Source organism: Procambarus clarkii, chromosome 1 (genome assembly GCF_040958095.1).
Source record: "Procambarus clarkii isolate CNS0578487 chromosome 1, FALCON_Pclarkii_2.0, whole genome shotgun sequence".
Taxonomy (NCBI): Eukaryota; Metazoa; Arthropoda; class Malacostraca; order Decapoda; family Cambaridae; genus Procambarus; species Procambarus clarkii.
In genome coordinates, this window is record NC_091150.1 from 35,124,068 (window position 1) to 35,145,099 (window position 21,032).

A 21,032-nucleotide genomic window follows, 5' to 3' on the forward strand; every position below is an offset into this window, starting at 1 on the left:
AATTGAGGTGACCAAAGTGAAAAGAGTATACACATTTTATTGTTCTTGCACGCTCACAGGTAATACGCGGCCAATTTCTCGGTTTGGTGCAGGTGGTACGCTGGGCATTTGGACTTTATATACATATACTCCTGTAGGGAATTCTATTTCAAACACATTGATACCAAAATGAAAAACCTAGGATGAGAATTGAGGTGACAAAATTAAAAAGAGTATACACTTTTCAGTATTACGCGCGCTCGCGTGGAATGCCCTGGCCCACCTTGGGGTGGTTTGGCGCTCACTCACCCAAAACGCAAAAGTGTTAGTTAGGTTCATCAGTCACACGAGTCCTTATGCTTACAGGGGACCACAAGCCAGAACCTGGCCCCCCTCAGCGCAACAAGTGTTGCGTGTTGGATTTCTTTCTAGGGAAGTTACTGTATTTTGATCTTTTAGGATGTAGATTGCACAGGGTTAACCAGACAGTGGTCTGTTTTGATTTCCCTACCTTTCTAGGTCTTTTCCTGGTCAATGGCAATTATTACATACTTTAAATGTAAAGAGCTCATAGGCCATTGCTCCCTGCGCATGTCTGAGGGAGCCAGGTGCTGGCTTGTGGACCCCGGTAGGCATAAGGACTCCTGTGACTGATGACTCCAAACTAATACTGTATAGCACAAATTAGTTGGAATAGCTTCAACGAGCCGACGTGGCTCTCCACAGAAAATACACATGAGTACAATATATGAAATAAATGTCTTATTCAAGTAAAATAAAATTTACTTGCACTTAGGAGAATAAATGGTGTATGTAGAAAGTGGTGAGGAAGAGGATATATGTTATTGTTTGGCAGGGGAGTCACATACCATAAAACTTCAGGTAAGGGTGCTTCTGGGGTTCTCTCTCTCTCCTGTCTTTTTCTAACTATCATAGAGATCGTAGATTTAGGCATACAAAACTTGGTAGCAAGAACAAACACACAGCTGCTACTTTTATATTTTGCTGCGAGTTCTTTTCTTTCATCTCTATTGTGGTTGTAAACATTTTTTGGTTTAGCTCTTATCACTAACTTTCTTAGGTGCCATGGTGACTTATTTATGTAATATAAAAAATATCCAAGAAAACACAAGAAAGTTTACAGTGAAGTTTAGTGAGCTTGTGCACTGAATGACAGCTATTGGGAGACTGACTCGTCTCTTACAGATGTTTATGTTTGAGTGCTGAGCAGATGGTTGACTACAGAGTACAAACACAGCTTTTGAGTGCCGAATTGTTCAAGTTGGGAACAATTCGAGTAACAAAGTTCCTCTGTACTTATTTCTATTGTATCCGTGGCTTCAACACTTTAATTTGGAAAAATCCTTGAACACTTACCTTCAAATGCAGGTACAGTATTGTAAGTTTCAATCATGGCTTCTACTAGCAGAAAACCCAAGACTAAGCACTATATGATGACATTTGCGAAGAAAACAAATCAAATAAGATAGGTGAAAGTGGCATCCCGAGGGATGTTGTGTGCATTGAGTACAAAGCGAGCAAGATCTCTCTCTCTTCGATATTATTTTGGCTAAATCTTCAATCTATGACTATATTTTACTGACAGCTGCAAAGTATTAAAGCAACATGCAATAGAAAGGCTGCTTGTAAAACTTAGGTTAATAACATTTATGCAATGTGAAAGTGGTATAGGTAGAAACATGAAGAAATGAAGAAGCTAGTGCAAGTTAGCTGTTCTTGAAGAAAGTACATTCTTGACTAAGGACTATTCATAAGAAACACAGAAACAACTCTGTGGGTCTCATCGAAACTTTATTATGTTTATTATTATTATTATTATTATTTTTACAGTATTATTATTATTAGTAACTCATTATTATGAAACACTGAAAAACTGTGGAAAACACGGCGTATATTTCATACTTGACCCCATGAAAATTGCATGGGTTTTTTTATTTCTTAAAGTATTGAGCTTAGGCTGATCCCAATCAGCTTATGTCCATCCCATACCCCACACTATTTTTCCCTGCAAAGTTGGATGAGGCTAGCCCAAAGTGTCTGGCTTCCAACCTTGAATGGATCGACAGAGAGAAGACAGATTTTCTCTCTCATAGACAGATAGTTTCCTCAGTATAAGTCTAATGTGGGAGCTTCTGACCACTTCTAACCAGATGTCTGGCTAACTCAAAGAGGGGTAGGCCCCATATGATCCAGATCAGTGAGCATTATCAGTACAGTAAAAAAAAAAGGTCCATGTCTTAATTTGGTTAATTCTACAGCTTTTGCATGAACTAATTCAATGGAGACAAGAGGTGAGCTGTCTTAATAAAGAAATACACACTGCACTACTTTGCTATGGGACAAGACTTCCTTTGAGCGAAGATCTGTGTGTCCTTAAGCAGTCCCCATGGCACAGTGGTAAGACACTCACCCCGCACTTCACGAGCGATTTGGCCTGGGTTCATATCCTGGCTGGGGAAGATTGACCTGGCACCAATCCTTAACTGCATGTCTCTGTTCACCCAGCAGTGAACCAGGGAACCTGGTTGTTAAACCAATTGGTAGGTCATATTCCAGGGAAAATTAAGATTAAGGACCTGCCTGAAACACTGTGTGTGCTAGTGGCTTTACAAGAATGTAAGAATTCTTGTATATATAAATAAATAAAAAAAAATTAAGTGTACGATGAGTTAATTAAACCTCTCTTTCCTAGACCATTTGTGCTATAATGCTGCCATCTTATGGCACTCTGAGTAGTTGTTCAGTTGTTATTGTTCATCTGAATGTTTTATTGTAAATCCATAGTGAGTTTTGACAATTTTTCAGTCCTTAAGATTTTGTCGGAAAATTTTGAATGATCTGAAGGGTCTGCCAGTGAATGTTTACCTCATTAACACATTGAGAGATGCTCCTGTTAGGGTTCCTGCACCCTTTATGCTATACTAGACTATATGAAAAGATATTTGCCATGGTTGGGTGAGAGCCACTCGGGGCCTCGCAGTTAGTGTCTGATTCTAAAGTCCAGTGTAAAAGGCTAGAGAAGCTACAGAGGCACATTTGCTTAGAAAGAAACAGGAATACTAACAGCTTCCTTAAATAACATCCTTTGAAACACATTACAACTCTGAGAGGATATATCAGTTACAGACAGCTATAAAAGATCAGCATCTAGCATTAGTCTACCTTACTCAAAAAGCTACAGTATTAGTACAAACAATAAAACTTTCTTACTTTTCCATGAGGAGGGCAAGTGAAGGAATACTTGATAATTTCTGCCACTGTTGGGTGCTCTGGAAGCTCTTGATGACTTCTCAAGAAAGACTTGCAACAACCACACAAGATCAATCTTTGTGAATTTTTTGCATGCGAGTTCTCACTCTCAGGAAGTTTCTTTTCATCAGATTCCTTGTCCCAGCCTTGAGGATTCTCTTCTATTATTGTTGAGCCTAAAAGGTAATAAAGTCAAATTTCAAATAATGATAAAGAAGATACTGTATTCACTTCACATTATGCCTAACACCATCTACACTTCTTATCACTGAATCCACTGTAGAGTCCCCTGTTTTAAGAAAGCAACTTTATGTGGAATCTTCCCAAGATATTTCAGCTACCTTTAGATATGAAAGTCATCTGGTTTATCACAAAAGTTTGACAAGAATAGTAACTACCTCAGCAAGTGTGCGTAAGTGGGAATATTTGTTGAGAGGCGGGATTAAAAAACAAACAAAAAACACTTGGTTTGAGTTTAATGGAAAGCACTTCTCAGCTGATTATTGAGCCACTCGCTAAGTTATGAACCGTTGTATTTATTGGACAGCATTGTGTAGCCAACCAGGATGACAATCTGTACCGGTGCCAGAGGTAGCTTTACAAGCTCTCCCTAAAGGATCATTTAACCTTTAAAATCTGATTATCTTAAGTTCAATTATGGAACAATGCATTTATCATATGTTAATTTAAACTATTATTGCCTGGGTCTTACACCAATGATGCAGATATAAATGTATTAGATTTAGATGGAGGTAGAGGAATTTTACCTTAACCTATAAAAAAGTCTTGTTATAGTTACATGATTAACTTGCAAATAAACCTCATTTAACATCACTTTGTTTTCATGCAGAACGGAAATCCGCTTGTTCCGCTTGCAGAACGAAGCGGAAGTGACATCCACCTCGAAAGCAAGCTGAAGCGGCTTCACCAACACTGCATGATACGAAGCGAAAGTATTCAGCACGAGATGCTGGTCAAGAAAAAGCCAAGAAAGAAAAGGCAAAACAACCGGAACTGACAACAACGAAACTCTATGAAGGGAAGGCAAGTGGTGGTAGGACCTCCAAAGGACTGCATACTGTTGCTGAAAAGACAACCGCAGACGGGACACCATTAGAGAAGCCACCTGATCACCATACAAATGGCGATAAACCTGCATCAGAAAAACCAGACACAAAACATGGAAGAGTGAGCCAAACCAGCAAGGTACCTCACCGGTCCGACCTGCTGAAAGAGGCGGAGCTACGGAAAACCCTTGAGTTTGGTTACAATGCAAGCAACGTCTGAAATCAAGGCTGGGCCGGCCACCTTGGGGCCAGAACCACTCCCCTGGAAAGATTTGAGCTGTGTCAGAACCTGAAGCAACAGCTGGACCAGGGGATGAAGGTACAGGAACCTCCACCTCAACCAGTCCTGCTGGAAAGCGTCCACCGTGAACGCCTTGCAGTCGGTGAACACCGCCTTATAAATTGGAAGGCGCCGGGACCAAGCCGACACGAAGAGGTCCACTTCCGGGAGCCCAAACGTCCAACAAAGTCAAAGGATGGAGCTGGCTTCGACCATCCACTCCATGGAAAGAGGAATGAAGAGAGACAGGGAGGCAAAAAACAGAAACCGCTTCCCAGAGTATCAGGGCAAACAGCAAGGCAGCCAAAACCAGAACACCAGCCGAAGGCCCCCTGAAAGCCAATCCGGGGACAGCTCATGAAGATCAAAGAAGCGCAAGACAGAAGTCAAATGACCCCGAGTTCGATGGTCATCTGCCACCAAAGCAGCTGAAAGAAAGGGAACATGAGCATGTAACTGCTCCAGACCGACATCACGGGAAAATGCAGAGGTGAAGAGGCACTCTCTCAGGAACTAAAATGAGCCCCCTCCCTCCCAAAGGCCTGCAACACCGAAGAAACCTCTCGCCACTGAAGTGTGAGAGTCCGGCCAAACCCACTCCCAAAGAAAAGTTAAGGGCTGTCTGCCAGTCAGGAAGACTCCGGAACAAAATGGGGAAGAAGAACCAAACTCAAAAGAAGCCGTATCCATTACCGAAGCGTAAACTAGGTCTCGCATGAGGTACGCACCAAGGGCCTCCCGAGCCTCCGCAAAGGAAATTCGAGAGGAAGGAAATCTCCAGAAAGAAGTGTCTGAGGAACCCAAAGGCACCCGGAAACGAACCAGGGGTGGGTAGCCACACCTAATTCAAAATCGTATAGGGACGGAGGATATGAAAACCCCCGGCCCTACAACAACAAACCCTGCTTAAAAGGCACAGGAACGATCAAAAGGGGCCCAAGCACTCGAGCAGACTCCCCTCTCCCCTCCCAAGCCCAGGGCAGAGCCCATTTACACCCCCACCACCCTTGAAGAAAAGGCAGAGTCCAAGGGAAAAGCTTCAAAGAGAGGAGTCTTCTGGGCCGACTCCAAAGCTTCGGCAGGGAATTTGGACTCAACCTCTGTTCTCGAGTCAGAAGGAGCAACCCCCGAAACCACCGGAGCCTCATCCCAAGCTAAATTCTGCCCAGGACCGGAAACCCTCAGACATTTAGGAGCTGGGAGCAGGGCAAATAACACCCGCCTGGGAAGGAAGCAAGGGCACGGACGGATCATCCATCCATTACACTGATTAAGAATTACCAATCAAATTAAGATTAAGAGACAGAACAATGGTTGTGCAGTGGTAACACACTCTACACTTCATGAGCAATTTGGCCTAGGTTCATATCCTGGCCAGGGAGGATTGACTAGGCGCCAATCCTCAACTGGATGCCTCTCTTCACCCACCAGTTATTGGGTACCTGGTTGTTAAATGATTGGTGGGACATATTCCAAGGAAACTAGGGGGGGGGGTAAGGCTTACCATGAGCTATGGGATGGGAAAGCTGTCAACCTGCTAACAGGAGTCAGCAGTCTCCTGTTAACAACCCTTCCTCAAAGACAACTTGACAAATACCACGAGGTTTGGCAAATACATTTTAAATAATATTACCAATAGGCAGTGTTCCAGCATCACTATAGGTGCCTCTGCGGCTGTCTGTAGCTAGAGATCCATAAGTATCCATTATTGATCCATCTGTGCTGGCTCCACGACTGTGACACACGTCCCGACCTAAAATTTAGACAACACGTAAATAATTCTTATAGGAAATCTCTTAGATTACTTTATTACAGTATAAAGTGCACCTTCCAAAATCTAAATCAATATATAACTGGTCCCTCTGGCCAACAGACCAAATCCCCCCACTAGATTTCCTGTCGCGAATCCTGACTATTAAGTAATTTCCATATCATGTTTGTTTCCGATTCATGATTTTCTTACGCACTCTCTCATTTAGTGTAGGTCAGTGGAAGAGCCAGTAAAGTCATGAATGTGGGAAGATCAATGGGTTAGGTTTGATAAAGATCATGTAACTGATTTCCATTCTGAGAGTGAGGAGTTTTACTCAATCAGAACTGAACATTGGTCCATAGCTCCATTAAAAGTGAAGTGTTTTTACAGGGTTAATACACAAATATCTTAGAAAATCACTACTGAAAGAAACAGTTTCTTTCAGGCTTTGAGAAAGTTAATAAGCCCATTTTGGAGAAAATTATATGGCTTGTTTTTATTTTAGAAGTGGCAAGTTTCAATACATTTTAATCAGTGGTGCCAGAAGTATAACTTAGAAAATGCTTACAAGTCCATATCTCTTTAATTATTTATTGGAATGGGTTCCAAAGATATTTCATAACAAAATTTGAGGTAAGAGTTTCAGGCATGAGAAAAACTGATGAACCTAGTTAATTTAAACCATTTGAGGGTCATGGAAAAATAATGTTTAGGGATAGGGGTGCAGGAAATACTGGGATGAGGGGTCTAGAGCCAACCCTTCCTCTTAAAATTACGTCGCTTTTTGCTTGTTTGCCAATATGGCCAAAAGTGGACACAATTTGAAATAAAATCGGTTCACGAAAGTGATGTACTGTCCCATTTTCTGGTTTGAATCCTCTGGCTTACTCGATTAGGTTAGCAGAGGAAACTGTCAATTAATGGTTTTCATGCCATTTGAACCCTTAGGAGAACTTCCTGCCCTCCTAACCTACCAGAGGACCCTTAACTTGCTGTTTTGGAAAAAAAAATTCAAAATTTATTTTCAATTATTTTTTATTCTCAAATTTCTTCCATTTTTGGCCATACGGGCAAATGACCAAGTTCAAATGTAATTTGTAAGAGGACAGGTTACTGGAGCATACTTAGTCTACAGTAATCCTTTACGGTCAGGTTTCTCATACTGTATAAGATATCCATCAAATAGATTGAAATTAAAATTTTATAAACATTGAATGTAAAGAAATACCCTTTTTGGTGGGTTCTAAGTAGCTAACTTAAGCACTGGTAGTATCAAGTCTCAGGATATTGCACCAGGTGAGGAAAACCCAGCAGAAAAGATGGGCATGACAACCCACGAGGCTACTTCAAATAAATCTGTAAATCGAAGGTAAAGAAAGAAAACGATCATTACTGCACGGTAAATAACCTAACTAATGCACACAGCTGCCACCAGATGGTTGCCAAGATGCCCAGGATCCCTGCTAACCTGCCACCTCGCTCATGAGCTGCCCATGCAGAAGATCCAACACCCCACAGTTAAGAAGGCATCAGAACTGGTGAGCTCTGAATAGGGAGCTACTCTGAGCCCACCAGAAAAGTGTTTCATTTCATTCAATGCTTCATTTCTAGGAGGACCCTCTCTATAGCTCCCCCAGTATCCATCAAGGATACTGCATCAAGGATACTTTGGCATCCACAAGGATGCCAAAGCCCTGATTAGAGCCATGGACAGAACAAAGAAAGCTAACAAAGCAGCAAATGCATGAGGGTAAAAATGGACCCCCAGCTGGTCATACCAAGCCATTCTCCAGAGGAAAACAAACTGACCCAAGACTGGGGCCAAGCCAATATTCCATAACTGATTAAAATTTGTCCAGAAAAGAAAACACCACCCCTGGATAGGCAGAGCCCCATCCCATCTGTTTCCAGCTGACAAACTGGAAACAGTTTAGTTGCAAATAAAATCCCAGAAAAGGCACCAGGAATCCATGGTGGAAAATAATTGGTTGTATGTACTGGAAACCAAAGACCCAGAACCCTAAAAACTGAACAATGGACCCGAGGATTGGAAACCATGGCCTGGACCTAAATGGGACCAAGTCCTAGAACCAAAGCCCTACCAATTTGGAGCACCATGCCGGGAATGAAAAGGATGCAGTTCCCACAGAGCAATGGGCACACTACAAATGCAGTCCAACTCAAAATGCCCACATAACACAGAAAGGCCGAGGGTAAATACGTACTAGCGTAGATCAAGTCAAGGAGCCCAGAGAAGCTGGGAAAACACCTAAAATCCACAGGCAAAAAGGTACTGGTGCCACAATGAGGCATGCAAAACATCAAAGATGACTGAGGAGAAAAAACACAAACCAGGCACCAAACATCCAACTGAAATGCAAATCTGTGATGCAGGAGTAGCAAAAAGGCATGCAATTACTGTAGTTAAGAAAGCCACCTCTTTCCTGGGGCCAAGGCAAAGCAACCAAGCTCGGAGCTGCAAAGACAAATGTCAGAAAAACCTTGAAGCCAGCGCAAAGCAACTGACACCTGGAAAAAAACCCTGCACCAAGACATCAGGAACATTGTGTGAAAACCCATGAAAAGCTAGATGAGAAGTGAAACATTGACAACAGATGAGCTATGGAATACCACCTCACTTTCATCTCAGATTTACCTGTAGAAGCACAGGATAAGTCAAAAGAAAGAGGAAAGCATGTAAGCAACCAAGTGGCTTATCCAGTAGGGAGCTTTTCATCTACACTCAAAATCTCATTTCCTTGGATAAAAATCCTGTAGGTCAATGCGACCAAAGAATGAAATTCAGAATGGAAGGCTTACCTGAGAAGCAGAGTGAAGCCAAAAGGGGCTGCAGAGTACATTAGCAATGGTGCCCTAAAGGTCCAACCACCCTACCTGAAAGACAGCCACAAATGTTTGTTGATACCTAGATGAAAGAAAACAAACTACCTGGAATCTGACAAAAACACTACCAGGCACCAACAAAACAGTAACAGATGAAAAACAAATCCACACCAAATTACCAAACAAAAGCACCAACAATGACCATCTGAGAAGACAGGAAAGCAGAGGGGAGACATTTGTGCTCAAAAGAATCTACAGCAGAGAGCCCAATGTCAAAATCCTGCATTTAAGGCAAAGAAAATAGCAGGATGTTACAAGCTACATGGCCCTGGCCTCACAAAGACACCAGTGTTGGGAGTAAGTCATCTGGTGGCTGGTAGTTTAGTCAGGACCACCAGCGGTAATGAATGTTACCACATCCTGCCACTCTGCCTTGCTGCCCAGGAGTCTTCAGAAGGAAGTAAGGAGGTACAAAACCAGAATGTTTCACTCTTCACCTCATTTGTATATTATTCTTTATGTTGATGGTATATTCAACTTAAGATTTAATAATTGTAATTAATGCTTCATGTTTATTGTGTGAAGTTATGCTAAAGGATAGGAGGTCTACAAGGCTATTTGTTTATATAATATTTGCTATTATGTGGAACAGATGGCGCTGTTTTTCAAAAACGCATGTTTTTACGGGGTGGCATCTATATAGTAAGTACAATATATAAATCGACTTGAGAATGGTCCAGGACGGACCGAAACGTCGTCGTCCCTTTAACTTTTAGTGTGTGGTCTGGTCAACATACTTCAGCCACGTTATTGTGACTCATCGCCTGCATACAATATATAAAAAGACACGCCTATTCGAATGCAACGTTGTGTCAAAAATTCAAAGCAATCGGTGAAGAACTTTTGGAGATTACAGCGTGTGTTGCTCTTATGTCCAACAGATGGCGTTGTTTTTAAAAAAAAAGGATGTTTTTTCCTGTCACAGGTGAGGCATGTATATAGTAGATATATAAAAAGACGCGCCTATTCGAATGCAGCAATGTGTCAAAATTTCAAAGCAATCGGTAAAGAGGTTTCGAAGATTTCCCTCGCATGAAAAACAAGAAAAACACAGTTTTTCAGAAAAAGCACATTTTTACCATTCCAGACATGACATCTATATAGTATGTATATAAAAACCTGCTCGGATGTGAATGGAACGTTGTGTGAAAATTTCAAAGCAATCGTTGAAGAACTTTCGGAGATTAGCGGTTATGCACAAATGAACATTTCCATTACAGTATTTATATAGATTATTATTATTATTATTAAAATATTATTATTATGGTTCCAGGAGTCCCTGTGTCCCCCACAGTTCAATTTGTGACCAGAATTCCAAGTTGATGGTTGAAATTAAATGGGAGGATTTGTAAAATTATTTGTAATAGACAAAAGACTTTTGGCTTGTTTATTTATGTTTTTATAAACTATATGGTACGTACACACAATCCTTATGGTGATCATCAGATAACCTTAAAACTGATTCATTTCTAACCCGAGAGATATTAAGATGCACTGCTACTGATAAAATGATAAGGAAAGCCGTGCACACTACTTGTTTATAAACGGTAAATATCAAGTAATAATAATAATAATACTGATTGGGATTTCTCACAGGTAAATAATTAGAAATTTATAAATTATTGGGCATTAGAAAATGCAGATTAATAATCAACCTAATTTTATCTTGTATAGGCCAGTTCTTGCAACAATTAAATACTACTTAACCGAGTCAATGACCAAAGACAACAAATGACTGCACTAAATCAGTGAATGATACTGTATTGTTATCTCTCTCACAGCACTGCTTAATCCCTGGCACCAAACCTGTTCACATTCTGTCAGCTACTACCAAGAACAGTACTGGCATTCCTTATACCAAGGAATGGCAGCATTTTTATCTTATCAGTGATACTGTATCTCTCATCTTTTGAACCATCTCATTACTAAACCACATTAATTACCTGCATGTAATTAATGTGATGAAATTAATGAAATTTCCGACACCCCAAGTATTAAATACCGGCATTATATGATAAATATGTTATGCCTAGATATTAATGCTACTAACCCCAGCATTATACAATAAATACGTTATGCCAAGATACTGTTACTAACCCCCTAGCATTATACGTTAGAATGCGTTATGCCAATATTGTTTCACCAATTCCTAGCATAGCAAGCAATACGTTGTGTTAAGAAATTAAAATTACTGATAATATTCGAATCCAGGGAAAAGCCAAAAGTCTCCTCCTGTTGATGGCGGACGGTTGCGTCAGCCAGCCGGCAACAGGTGTTGACGAATCTTATTTAACCTTCATTAAACTGAAGCTGCATGTTGATTCCATTAATATTTGCTATTTAAATTAGGAATAGATTAGAATTACCAAGAATAAGGGCGCATTTCCATCCCCCAGTAAATGGTTGCCTCCCTGAAATAATAGTTAGAAATAAAGTCACGTTTCGTAAATAAACAAACTTTGTGATCCAGTGGTAAGAACAAAAGAAATTATTCTCTGGATTTTATAGTAAATTATTAGTGTGAAAATTGACGTTAACTTAATCCAGTCCTTGAATAACTTATAGTAAACAGAGTGAATTATTTACTGGCACACACCGCGGAGCTCAAAGTAAGGAAGGAAAGAGAAGCCAGCAGAGTCGCAAGAGATCCCCTCACGAGAACACACATTTCCATACATTCTCCATCTGATCCCACCAGAGCCAGCCGTTATCATTGTCGAATATTGGGAGCATCCGTTGCATTAGACCTCCCAGACTTTGTTGCTAGCTCCACACATCACTACAGAGTGTATCCGGTCGGTATATAACTCGATATTAGGTAAAGGTGGCCACATAACCTAGATAAGAGATTAACCAACCAGTTATGCAGTAGGAGATCTAAAATACCAAAGTGAGTGTAGGTCAAACTACAGGGTTAGTTATTTAATGAAAATTTATCAGGGAAATGTTAGTGCTGCATGAGCTACAGTGTATTAATTCCACAGAGTGGTGCTCAACGACTGGGTCCAGCCGTCTCAGATTTACTGGTTTCACGTGGACGTGAGGCTACCTCCCACGAGACGACGATATACCCAATTCACGAGAGCGTCGTCTGATGTTCCTTTACCTAAATCAACTTTACAGCTAAGATTCCTGTTTCCATTTAACTTACGTAGTTAGATCACTAACCCTATGGCTATTATTGATTAGTTATTGTTGAGGTTATAAAAAAATGAATATTTTAACAGGTTGATTCAGCATTAGTGCACTAACACACCATTTTTGTTGTGTGCATAGGAAGTTTCCAAATGAATATTAATTAAACATACAGTCCCTTAAATATACAGTCTGCTTAACTTTAAATAATTTAAATAAACAAATCAAACTCTAGGAATTTCAACACAGCTGAACTTAAGAGATTACGTACATGATATGCGCGCAACAGATGGTTCACAGGAGGAAACTTGGCTGGTGCCTCGACTGTGGCACATGCGAGGACCCCCAGTAACACAGTTGCTAGTGGCTGCAATATCCCCATCTCCAACACTGATAGGCCCAGACTTAGCATCTGTTGCTTCCCCTGTTTATAACAAACTGTGTGTAAGTCTGTGAGACAAAATTTAATTCGATATACTGTATATAGTAGTCAGTTATATAATTTAATGATTATCAAGGACTTCCCTCCACCTTCATCAATCATAAATTAGAATGACAATCGTTGTGCTACAAATAATGTAACTACACTGTGAAATAATAATAATTGAATTACTATATGATAAATTTAATTCAAATTAATATTACAAACTTTAGCATTTTGTATTTATCAGATGGAGCAGGAAAAACACTAATCATAAAATGCCTCTTCTGAGCTATTTCACTTTCATGTTTCCCTAAGCAAGATCACTGAAGGTCCCTGCGGACAGGATCCTAACAGTCAGGGCACTTTAGGTTAGGATTGGTGGAGATAGCTTGAGTTTCAATGATGCTTTCACCTGTTGGTTGTATGGGTTAGAAATTGGTGTGTGTTATGATTGCATGTTGGTATAATAAATGCCAACTACTGGCTGTCATGGGACATAACATGAGTCAGGCTCTGAAAGATTTGTTCATGTAAACAGCCATTTTTGAAAAACTGGATGGTAATTATTACTGACTGGATTGATTTGGAATAAAGTCACTTCAAAGCCCTTTAAAATGGTCCTGAAAGGATGCCCTAACCCATTTTTTTATCTTTGCTAAAGAAATTCATCCGAAGTGTCTAATAATTCTATGATTTCTCAGTCAATCTTATAATGCAGTTAGCTTCATTCTCGACTCACAATCAGGGATTCTGGGTGCGACTCCCGAGCGGGATAGAAATGGTTTGGCACATTTCTTGTCACCAAATGCCTCTGACCACCTAGCAACAAATAAGTACCCAGGAGTTAAACAACTGTTGTGGGGTTGTATCTAGGGGAAGGTTAGTAATTTGATCTTAGGGGGACCTCAATACAAGCTTAGAGTATATAAGTAGACAGGCTTCCTGTCAACAACAACAACATTAATTCTAAATTAATCTGAGAGTGGCAGAATACAAGAAGCATAAAACCATAGGTTATCCCCTATTTATAAAAACAGAATATGCAATGATTATATGCACATTTGCAGTTGGTAGAATAATAAATACCATTTTACACAAAATATCCAACCTTTTTCAATAATATTTGTTTGTACGTTAGTCTCCTCTGCAGAACTCAGCACAAGAGAGGACGGAGGAACATCTGGCACTTGTGGCTCAGGTGTGTGGGTCAGTGCAGTCTCAACAGCACCTGGGACTAGAAAGATTTTTGCTCTGAATGTGCAGATACAGTAATTTATGGTTACTACAAATATATGCATATTATAAAAGTAAAATTTGTAGATGTTGGTAAACAAGATAATTACAAAGACTTCAATCAAAATCAATCTTGATAATAGAAAACACTGAATGTGATTAAAAGAACGCATTCAATTTGTGTGTGTGCAGGAGAAAAATATATATACTGTATATATATAATGATTGCAGAAAGTAAAAAGTATTTTGAGAGAGAAAAGGCCATTTTGTGGCAGAAAAAGGGCATTTTGTCACAGGGAAGGGTGTTTTGTTGCAGGGAAGGGGTGTTTTGTCGCTGGGAAAGGTGTTTTGTTGCAGAAAGGGTGTTTTGTAGCAGGGAAGGACAATTTTTCAGAAGGAAGGGGATTCAATTGCAGGTAAGGGCATTTTGTGCCAGTCATTTTATAGACTGACTTGGTTGCCTCAGCAGGCTGATTAAATATAAGGATACTGGTAGTGTAGCTTTCAACTGTTAGTATCTTCGTTTACTTTCAATACACAATACTGTTCTTTGTTTCATAAATATTTACCTTAAATTCAGAGATGAACTAATATTTTGAAGGTTACTACAGGCCAGCAAATATGATAAATAAGAATTTCTAATAAGCCTTTATTTTCATCAAAAGGCTATAAACATGTTGGATAAAGATTTGGGTGTTGTTGCATACTATTATTTAGTAACAGGACCATTAGAAAGTGGCCCACTAGACACGACAGGACTGATCTCATCAAAACTTTTAAAACTTCTTTAAGAGGGGAGATGTAACACATATAAAGAGTAACAGCTTTAAAATTAACAAGACACAATGTAGGACTGAAAACAGAAGATGCTTTTTCAACCATAGAGTTATAAAACCATGGAACCATCTACCTACCAAAGCCATAAATGTCAAAATATTGCTACAACTTAAAATCCAGCTGAATAAAATCATCAGGGCAAATGTGGTGTCTTTTGACAAGCCTTTGGCTTCTTGTCAAAGGACCTTCCCTATTTCAAACTCAACATTAGCAGCCTCGATCAGACCGCTATCGAGATTATGGCCCTCAGGTAAATTCAGGATAAAAACCAATCACTGTTATTTGTTCAATTGTGATTACATTATTCAGTACAACAAATAGTGCCATTCTCCAGGGACCTGTACTCATGAAGTGTGCAATACCCCATAAGCTAACATCTTATGGGGGTATTACATACCCCATACAGTATGCACAATTGCAAGGCTATGCAAGGATTTTTTCAAACAATATTTGGGGCAGGAGGGGATGATCAAACCAGCATTTTGGGTCATCCAGATGCACCCCTTTACCCATTGACCATGATATGCTAAAAGTTACACAACCTGGAGTTTGCCCCAAACCCAGCTCGGAGGCACCAAGCTGGTGACCAACCCAATCCTGCTTCAAAGATGTTCTCATGGATATATCACATTATTGTGATTACATTGTGTATTTGATGGGAGTGCTTGATGGAGAGCTTCATTACCTAGACCAGTGTGTATACTGACTGTAAAACTTGGATTGGGTGCCAGCTTGGTGCCTCCAAATTCCTAGTGGGTTTGGGCAGACTCCAGGATGTTAAAGTTTTTAACATATCGTGCTCCATGGGTTAAAGTGTGCCTGTGCAGCCCGCCCTCCAAAAACGGGGAGGTAAATGTAACAGCCCTATAAGTGCAATTATGTACTATGTATGACAGTCAGGAATTGTACTTATTTACACTTAGTATTAAATCGTACTGTCAAATATATTGTGAATATTTGAGTTTACCTGAAAAACTGAATAGAAAACCACGACCTACCATAACCATCTTAGTTTTGAAGATAAGCATTTTATTGCTTCTTAATTACAATTACTACTTAATGTATAGCTATATTGATATTACAGTTTTATAAAACAAATAAAACAAAACTAAAATATTTAAATAAATTGTAAAGTAACTCAAGATCTCTATCTTGAGGTTATCTTGAGACGATTTCGGGGCTTTAGTGTCCCCGCGGCCCGGTCCTCGGGGACATAATAACTGTCAATAACTTCAACTTCAATTATATCTATAACTAGAATTTCAACTTTGAGGCAGATAAAAAAAATCCAGTTTCTGACCGATTCTCACCATTTTTACATATAGTGTGCACAGCTGTCTTTCTACAGTCCCTATAAAATGGATTTTTCATAAACCATAAACATTTGGAGTTATAATTTTTTTTGTCTAAATTTGCCGCATATTTCAAATGCCATAGACGATTTTTTTTACAGTAAACTATAATGAAAACCTATATTCTAATTTGATATGATCATATGTAGATCACATGCTATTCTGAGAGCATAGTAACACCAAATGAACAATTGGTGATCTTTTATATTTTTAATCTGATTTGAAAATCTGAAGTTTTCAATATTAAATTTTTTAATTATTTTTTATTTTATTGTTTTCAAGTTACGTTGGTGATCTTTTAGACAAACTTGGAGAATTTGCCTAGTTGATTATGTACAAATTTTTTTTTAAGTGTTTGTGCAAGTTTGAGAAACTGATGTTATGTCCAATCATATACTGTATGTACGTTTTGCACCGTTTAAGGGTTAAGTAATATTTGAATGACATTAAACATCATTCTAGGTCAAATATTTAGCTCAACCCTTAGAAAGGTAATTACTTAGTCTAAGCATTTTTTAGAAACAAAGAACTAACATTAACTCTTAATACTAACAATAATTTATCTTTATTTAAAAAATATACAGAAGAACAAGGTACAGTAGTTGAATAGTTGTTACATAAAAAAAATATATTTTTTAAAGCCACTAGATAATAACAATCATTTGAATAAAGTCATCAACTAATGCAAGAAGGCCAAAATATGTAATATACATTCACTGAATAAAAAAGGTTTGACTAACTTGAGATGACTGAAGACTGATGACTGTCATCGTGACAATCTACCAGCTGCAGCGCATGGTTATCTTTGGCACGATGGTCATCTGATGTGTCATGGGTAAACAGTGGGTCCTTCGTGTCAGAAATTCCTGCCATCTTCTATATAGTATTATTACTTGCTATAGCTCCAGCTCATTTGGAACTTTATTACATCACAGTCATCTGGAAATACACCAGTGAGAATTTAGTTTAGATTCTTAGGATTAAGAGTGGTAATTATGAAATAATGTCACAATGACATATGATATACAAAATCTAGATAGCCCCTGATACTAGGTACATGCTGCAAATATAATGTACAATATTAGTGCAAAAGAGCTATAGAAATCCATTTACAAGTCATATTGTGCAAGATCATCATTACATGTACAATAACCTCTCACTCAACTCCTTAAATTAATTAAAGCAAAGTATGAGTATCTATGAATGCTAATCACCACAGAGAAGTGGAGTAGATGGCCAAGATGGAGTGTACGACACCCAACAAAGAAGGGAGGACCAAATTCAGTGAAGACATTGTATGACCAAGAACAAAGCCCAGGCATCTTAAGTACAAGCCCGCCAAAAGATGCTTAGACATCCCCCACCACACCCTTATTTTGGCTTACAGGTATAACAAAAGGCCTAGCAGGAGGAGGCTCATTAATCACCATCCTTGGACACCAGCCCCCTATGCCATTGTGCAAAAGACAAAAGGGTGATGATAACAATTCAATCTCACCTGAATGACACATACAAGTAAAGTGTAAAGAGACAAGTAAAACTAGTGCCACCCCTGAGAAGTTGCAGCAATTCCCAACTTTAGCTTGAGAACCTGGTCTAACAGCTGAAAGAATGCACCAGTTGAAGCTAAAACAAATGCCACCTCCTCCTCTGGAAAGAGGAGACAGACTGAAGAAACGAATAGTAAGGAAAGCAGCCAAGCGGGCTACTACTGGAAGTACCCAAAACTGCTTGCCAGCAGGCTTGGCAAATAGCTTGACAACCCACAGAAGCAGAATGAATAACTTGTTCAAACTGTTTGAAATAGTCTACACAGACATCAAAGGCATAGAAAAAAGCTGAGGGAGCCACACTCTCTGACTGCAACTGCTTTAATAATTAAACTAGAGAACAGATAAGTCAAGACCAAAAATAAAGCACAGAGTACAGGTAAAATGAAATGCTCTTTTCTGGGCATCACCTCAGTAGTTTTCCTGAACTTATGCACTGGCTGATTCAAGTCCGAGAAGCTAATGCCAGGTAAAGGTGAGAGACTTGCCGCCTATCAAGGCAGGGAGCACAAGATGAGCAAATATCAACAAAATAGGGTACAAAGCCCTTAAAGGAAAAGAGAGAGACTGCAGGCACCCAAATCTCAAGGCTTTTCTGGGTTCATACCTAGGTTCTCTCTTTTCTCCATATTTAGAAGTTCCTACATCTAAATACTGTAGAAAAATAATAAAATAAATAAAATATAATATCCTACATTTGAAGATCCTAAAATACATTTCTTACAGTTTTTTCAAGCATACACATTAACATAATAAACAAAACTTCCCAAATGAATTGATATTCATTTTTAGACAGAGTTCATATTTCAGTATGTAATACAATATATTTTACATGTTCTGACATTTCTTTGTATTGTTTTATCCAATGCTACAGTTTAATCCAAGGCTTGAGTGTTTTTGCTTATAAGTGGCAGAATGCCCATTACCCAAAGTTGCTCTTATATATTAATGTACATTTTAAAGTGTAAAATAGTATAAATTATTATTAACTTTATTGCAGTTTGGAGCACCAAAAATATTTAGTTAGAAATACAAGTCCATAATGAGGGATGGGGGCCATGTTCACACATTGACCTTATACAAGAATTATTTATTATTATTTATAATTATTATTATTAATTTATCATTTTTATTATCATAATTTATATTTTATTATACATAAATACAGTATACCAATATGTACTAATATTAAGCAAATAAAAAAAACACAGGTAAAGACCAAAACAGTGGGAATGCTTCACACACAACATATAAAGGAGTGAATGTGTATGTAGACAGGCATTGTGCAGGGGTAATTACCATGAGCCACCCACCTGACTACTGATAAGTGGATAAGATATACAGCATGTAGACGTACTCAACTGTAGTATTCTTACTAAATATTATGGCGTGATGCCCTCATTAAGACTACTGAGCATCTGACTATTCTCAATGTATATACTGTACTATTAAATGTTACCAGTATAACATTTGTGTGTGAATAACTTTTAAGTTCAATTTTAACCATTATTTTTGCACCCACATCCAACACTTGTCAGCCAACACAATGGAATCCGGCCACAACACTTAATAAATCAAGAGTTCTGAATTTGAATTCAAGACTCAGTCACATCGAATAATTTTTCTGTGCATTTTATTTTGTAAATGTCTTCTGACACCGACAGAAGTATGCAAAGAATGAACACTCAACAACATACTTGAAGCTTCATGGGTTGCTTTGAGACAGAATTAATAATAATCATTCCTCAGGAAGTGCTTCTGCACATATTCTAGAGTAACTCAAATTTCCTACAAACCAAAAATGTTGGATAAACAAATATATATAGTATTATTCATAAAATTAATTTATTTAAAATATAAACTAGCAGGTACAATGTATTGTAAAAGTACATATATTTTAGCAATTAAATGGTACAATTTTGGAATGCAACTACTGTAGTATGCATAGCGTACTGAGACAAGAGCCAACTATGACTCCCAATGAATCTGACGACCTTGAGATTTTTTTTTTTTTTTTTTTAGTTTAGTTCATTTATTATGCACCCCATACCCATCTTGTGGGCGGTAGTGGAAAGGGTTACAGAGGCACATACTGGGCTCATCTCATGTTGGCCTCCGAATGCATGATAGAGCTGATAAGTTAGCGAAAGAATCTTGAGATTTAATAGTAAAAAATTTAATTTTTGAGAAGCATTCCCAAGCAATATAATAAATAATAAATAAATGTTTATTCAGGTAAAGTACATACATACAAGAGGTTATACAAAAAGTGATAGATTTATAAATAGAGCTAGTACATACAATGCCTAAAGCCACTATTATGCAAAGCGTCTCAGGCAGACACTAAAAATAAAAATAACTAAATAAAAATAAATAAAAAAATAATACTAAAAACAGTATAAAACAAGCTGTATAGCAAACAAGTACACTATAGCACTACAAGCAATATAAAAATAAAACGGGTACAGCACTACAAGTCATACAACACTACAAATAAAGGTTACAGCACTTAGTTTAACAAGTAGTCTACAAGCGAGGTAAACACAGGCACCCAGAGACACGGGGGTACCGGTCCAACCAGCACCGTAAACAAGGCTAATTACCCACTGAACATCCTCGAGACGTCAGTACCTGTTCACCTGTGGTTCACACACCATATCCCTGACCGTAGAGGTTAATACTGCACAAAGACATAAGAGAGAGAACGCGATAAATGACTAGACGTGATCGATAGGGAATGTTGTTTAGCATTCTCTGGCCCCTGCCGGGTCGGACGGCCACTGGTACCAAGATTACATTTTCACTTTACAAAAATTCTTTATTCCAATTAGTTTATTCCATAACGTTACTTTTATATTTTTTAACAGTCGATGAAAAATGGATTTACGTGGGGACATGAATTTCAGTAAAAGAGAGGAATCGAAGAAGGAAATCTTGGGATCAGCAGGAAAACTTGAAACAAGAAGACATAATTGAAGGGATTCCATCTTGCAGGATACCATCCACTCTTCAGAAGCGGCAAGAGCTGGCGGTGTGATGATATACAATATATAAAAGAGGACTTGAATGAGGCCAGCAATGAGAAAATGAGCATTGCTGCTTGTTGAACCAGTGATGCTGGTTCAACAATGAACATTGAACCATAAAATAATGATAATGATATAATAGATCCTAAGAATCTGTATGGTTCAATTTACTTGCTTAAAATATTAGCAAATTGACAGTGGGAATATGCTACAAAGTACACA

At 38.6% G+C, this 21,032-nt stretch overlaps 1 protein-coding gene across 9 annotated transcripts in view; it reads right to left on the minus strand.

The window, feature by feature from the left end:
* The window catches only part of LOC123766451 (sodium/hydrogen exchanger 9B2), a 97,324-nt gene that overhangs the window by 51,650 nt on the left and 24,642 nt on the right, over nt 1-21,032 (minus strand). For 3 of the 9 annotated variants that reach the window (XM_069330158.1, XM_069330110.1, XM_069330046.1), the window contains exons 2-6: nt 16,975-17,173; nt 13,921-14,046; nt 12,660-12,812; nt 6,230-6,349; nt 3,211-3,425 (exon numbers count right to left, since the gene is read on the minus strand). In XM_069330158.1, coding sequence (XP_069186259.1) covers nt 3,211-3,425; nt 6,230-6,349; nt 12,660-12,812; nt 13,921-14,046; nt 16,975-17,107 — 747 coding nt within the window. In that variant the 5' untranslated portion in view covers nt 17,108-17,173. Of the gene's footprint in view, nt 1-3,210; nt 3,426-6,229; nt 6,350-10,674; nt 10,712-12,659; nt 12,813-13,920; nt 14,047-16,974; nt 17,174-20,387; nt 20,574-21,032 lie in introns of those variants that run through there. The other 6 variants (XM_069329983.1, XM_069330313.1, XM_069329927.1 and 3 more) reach the window with 5 other exon arrangements.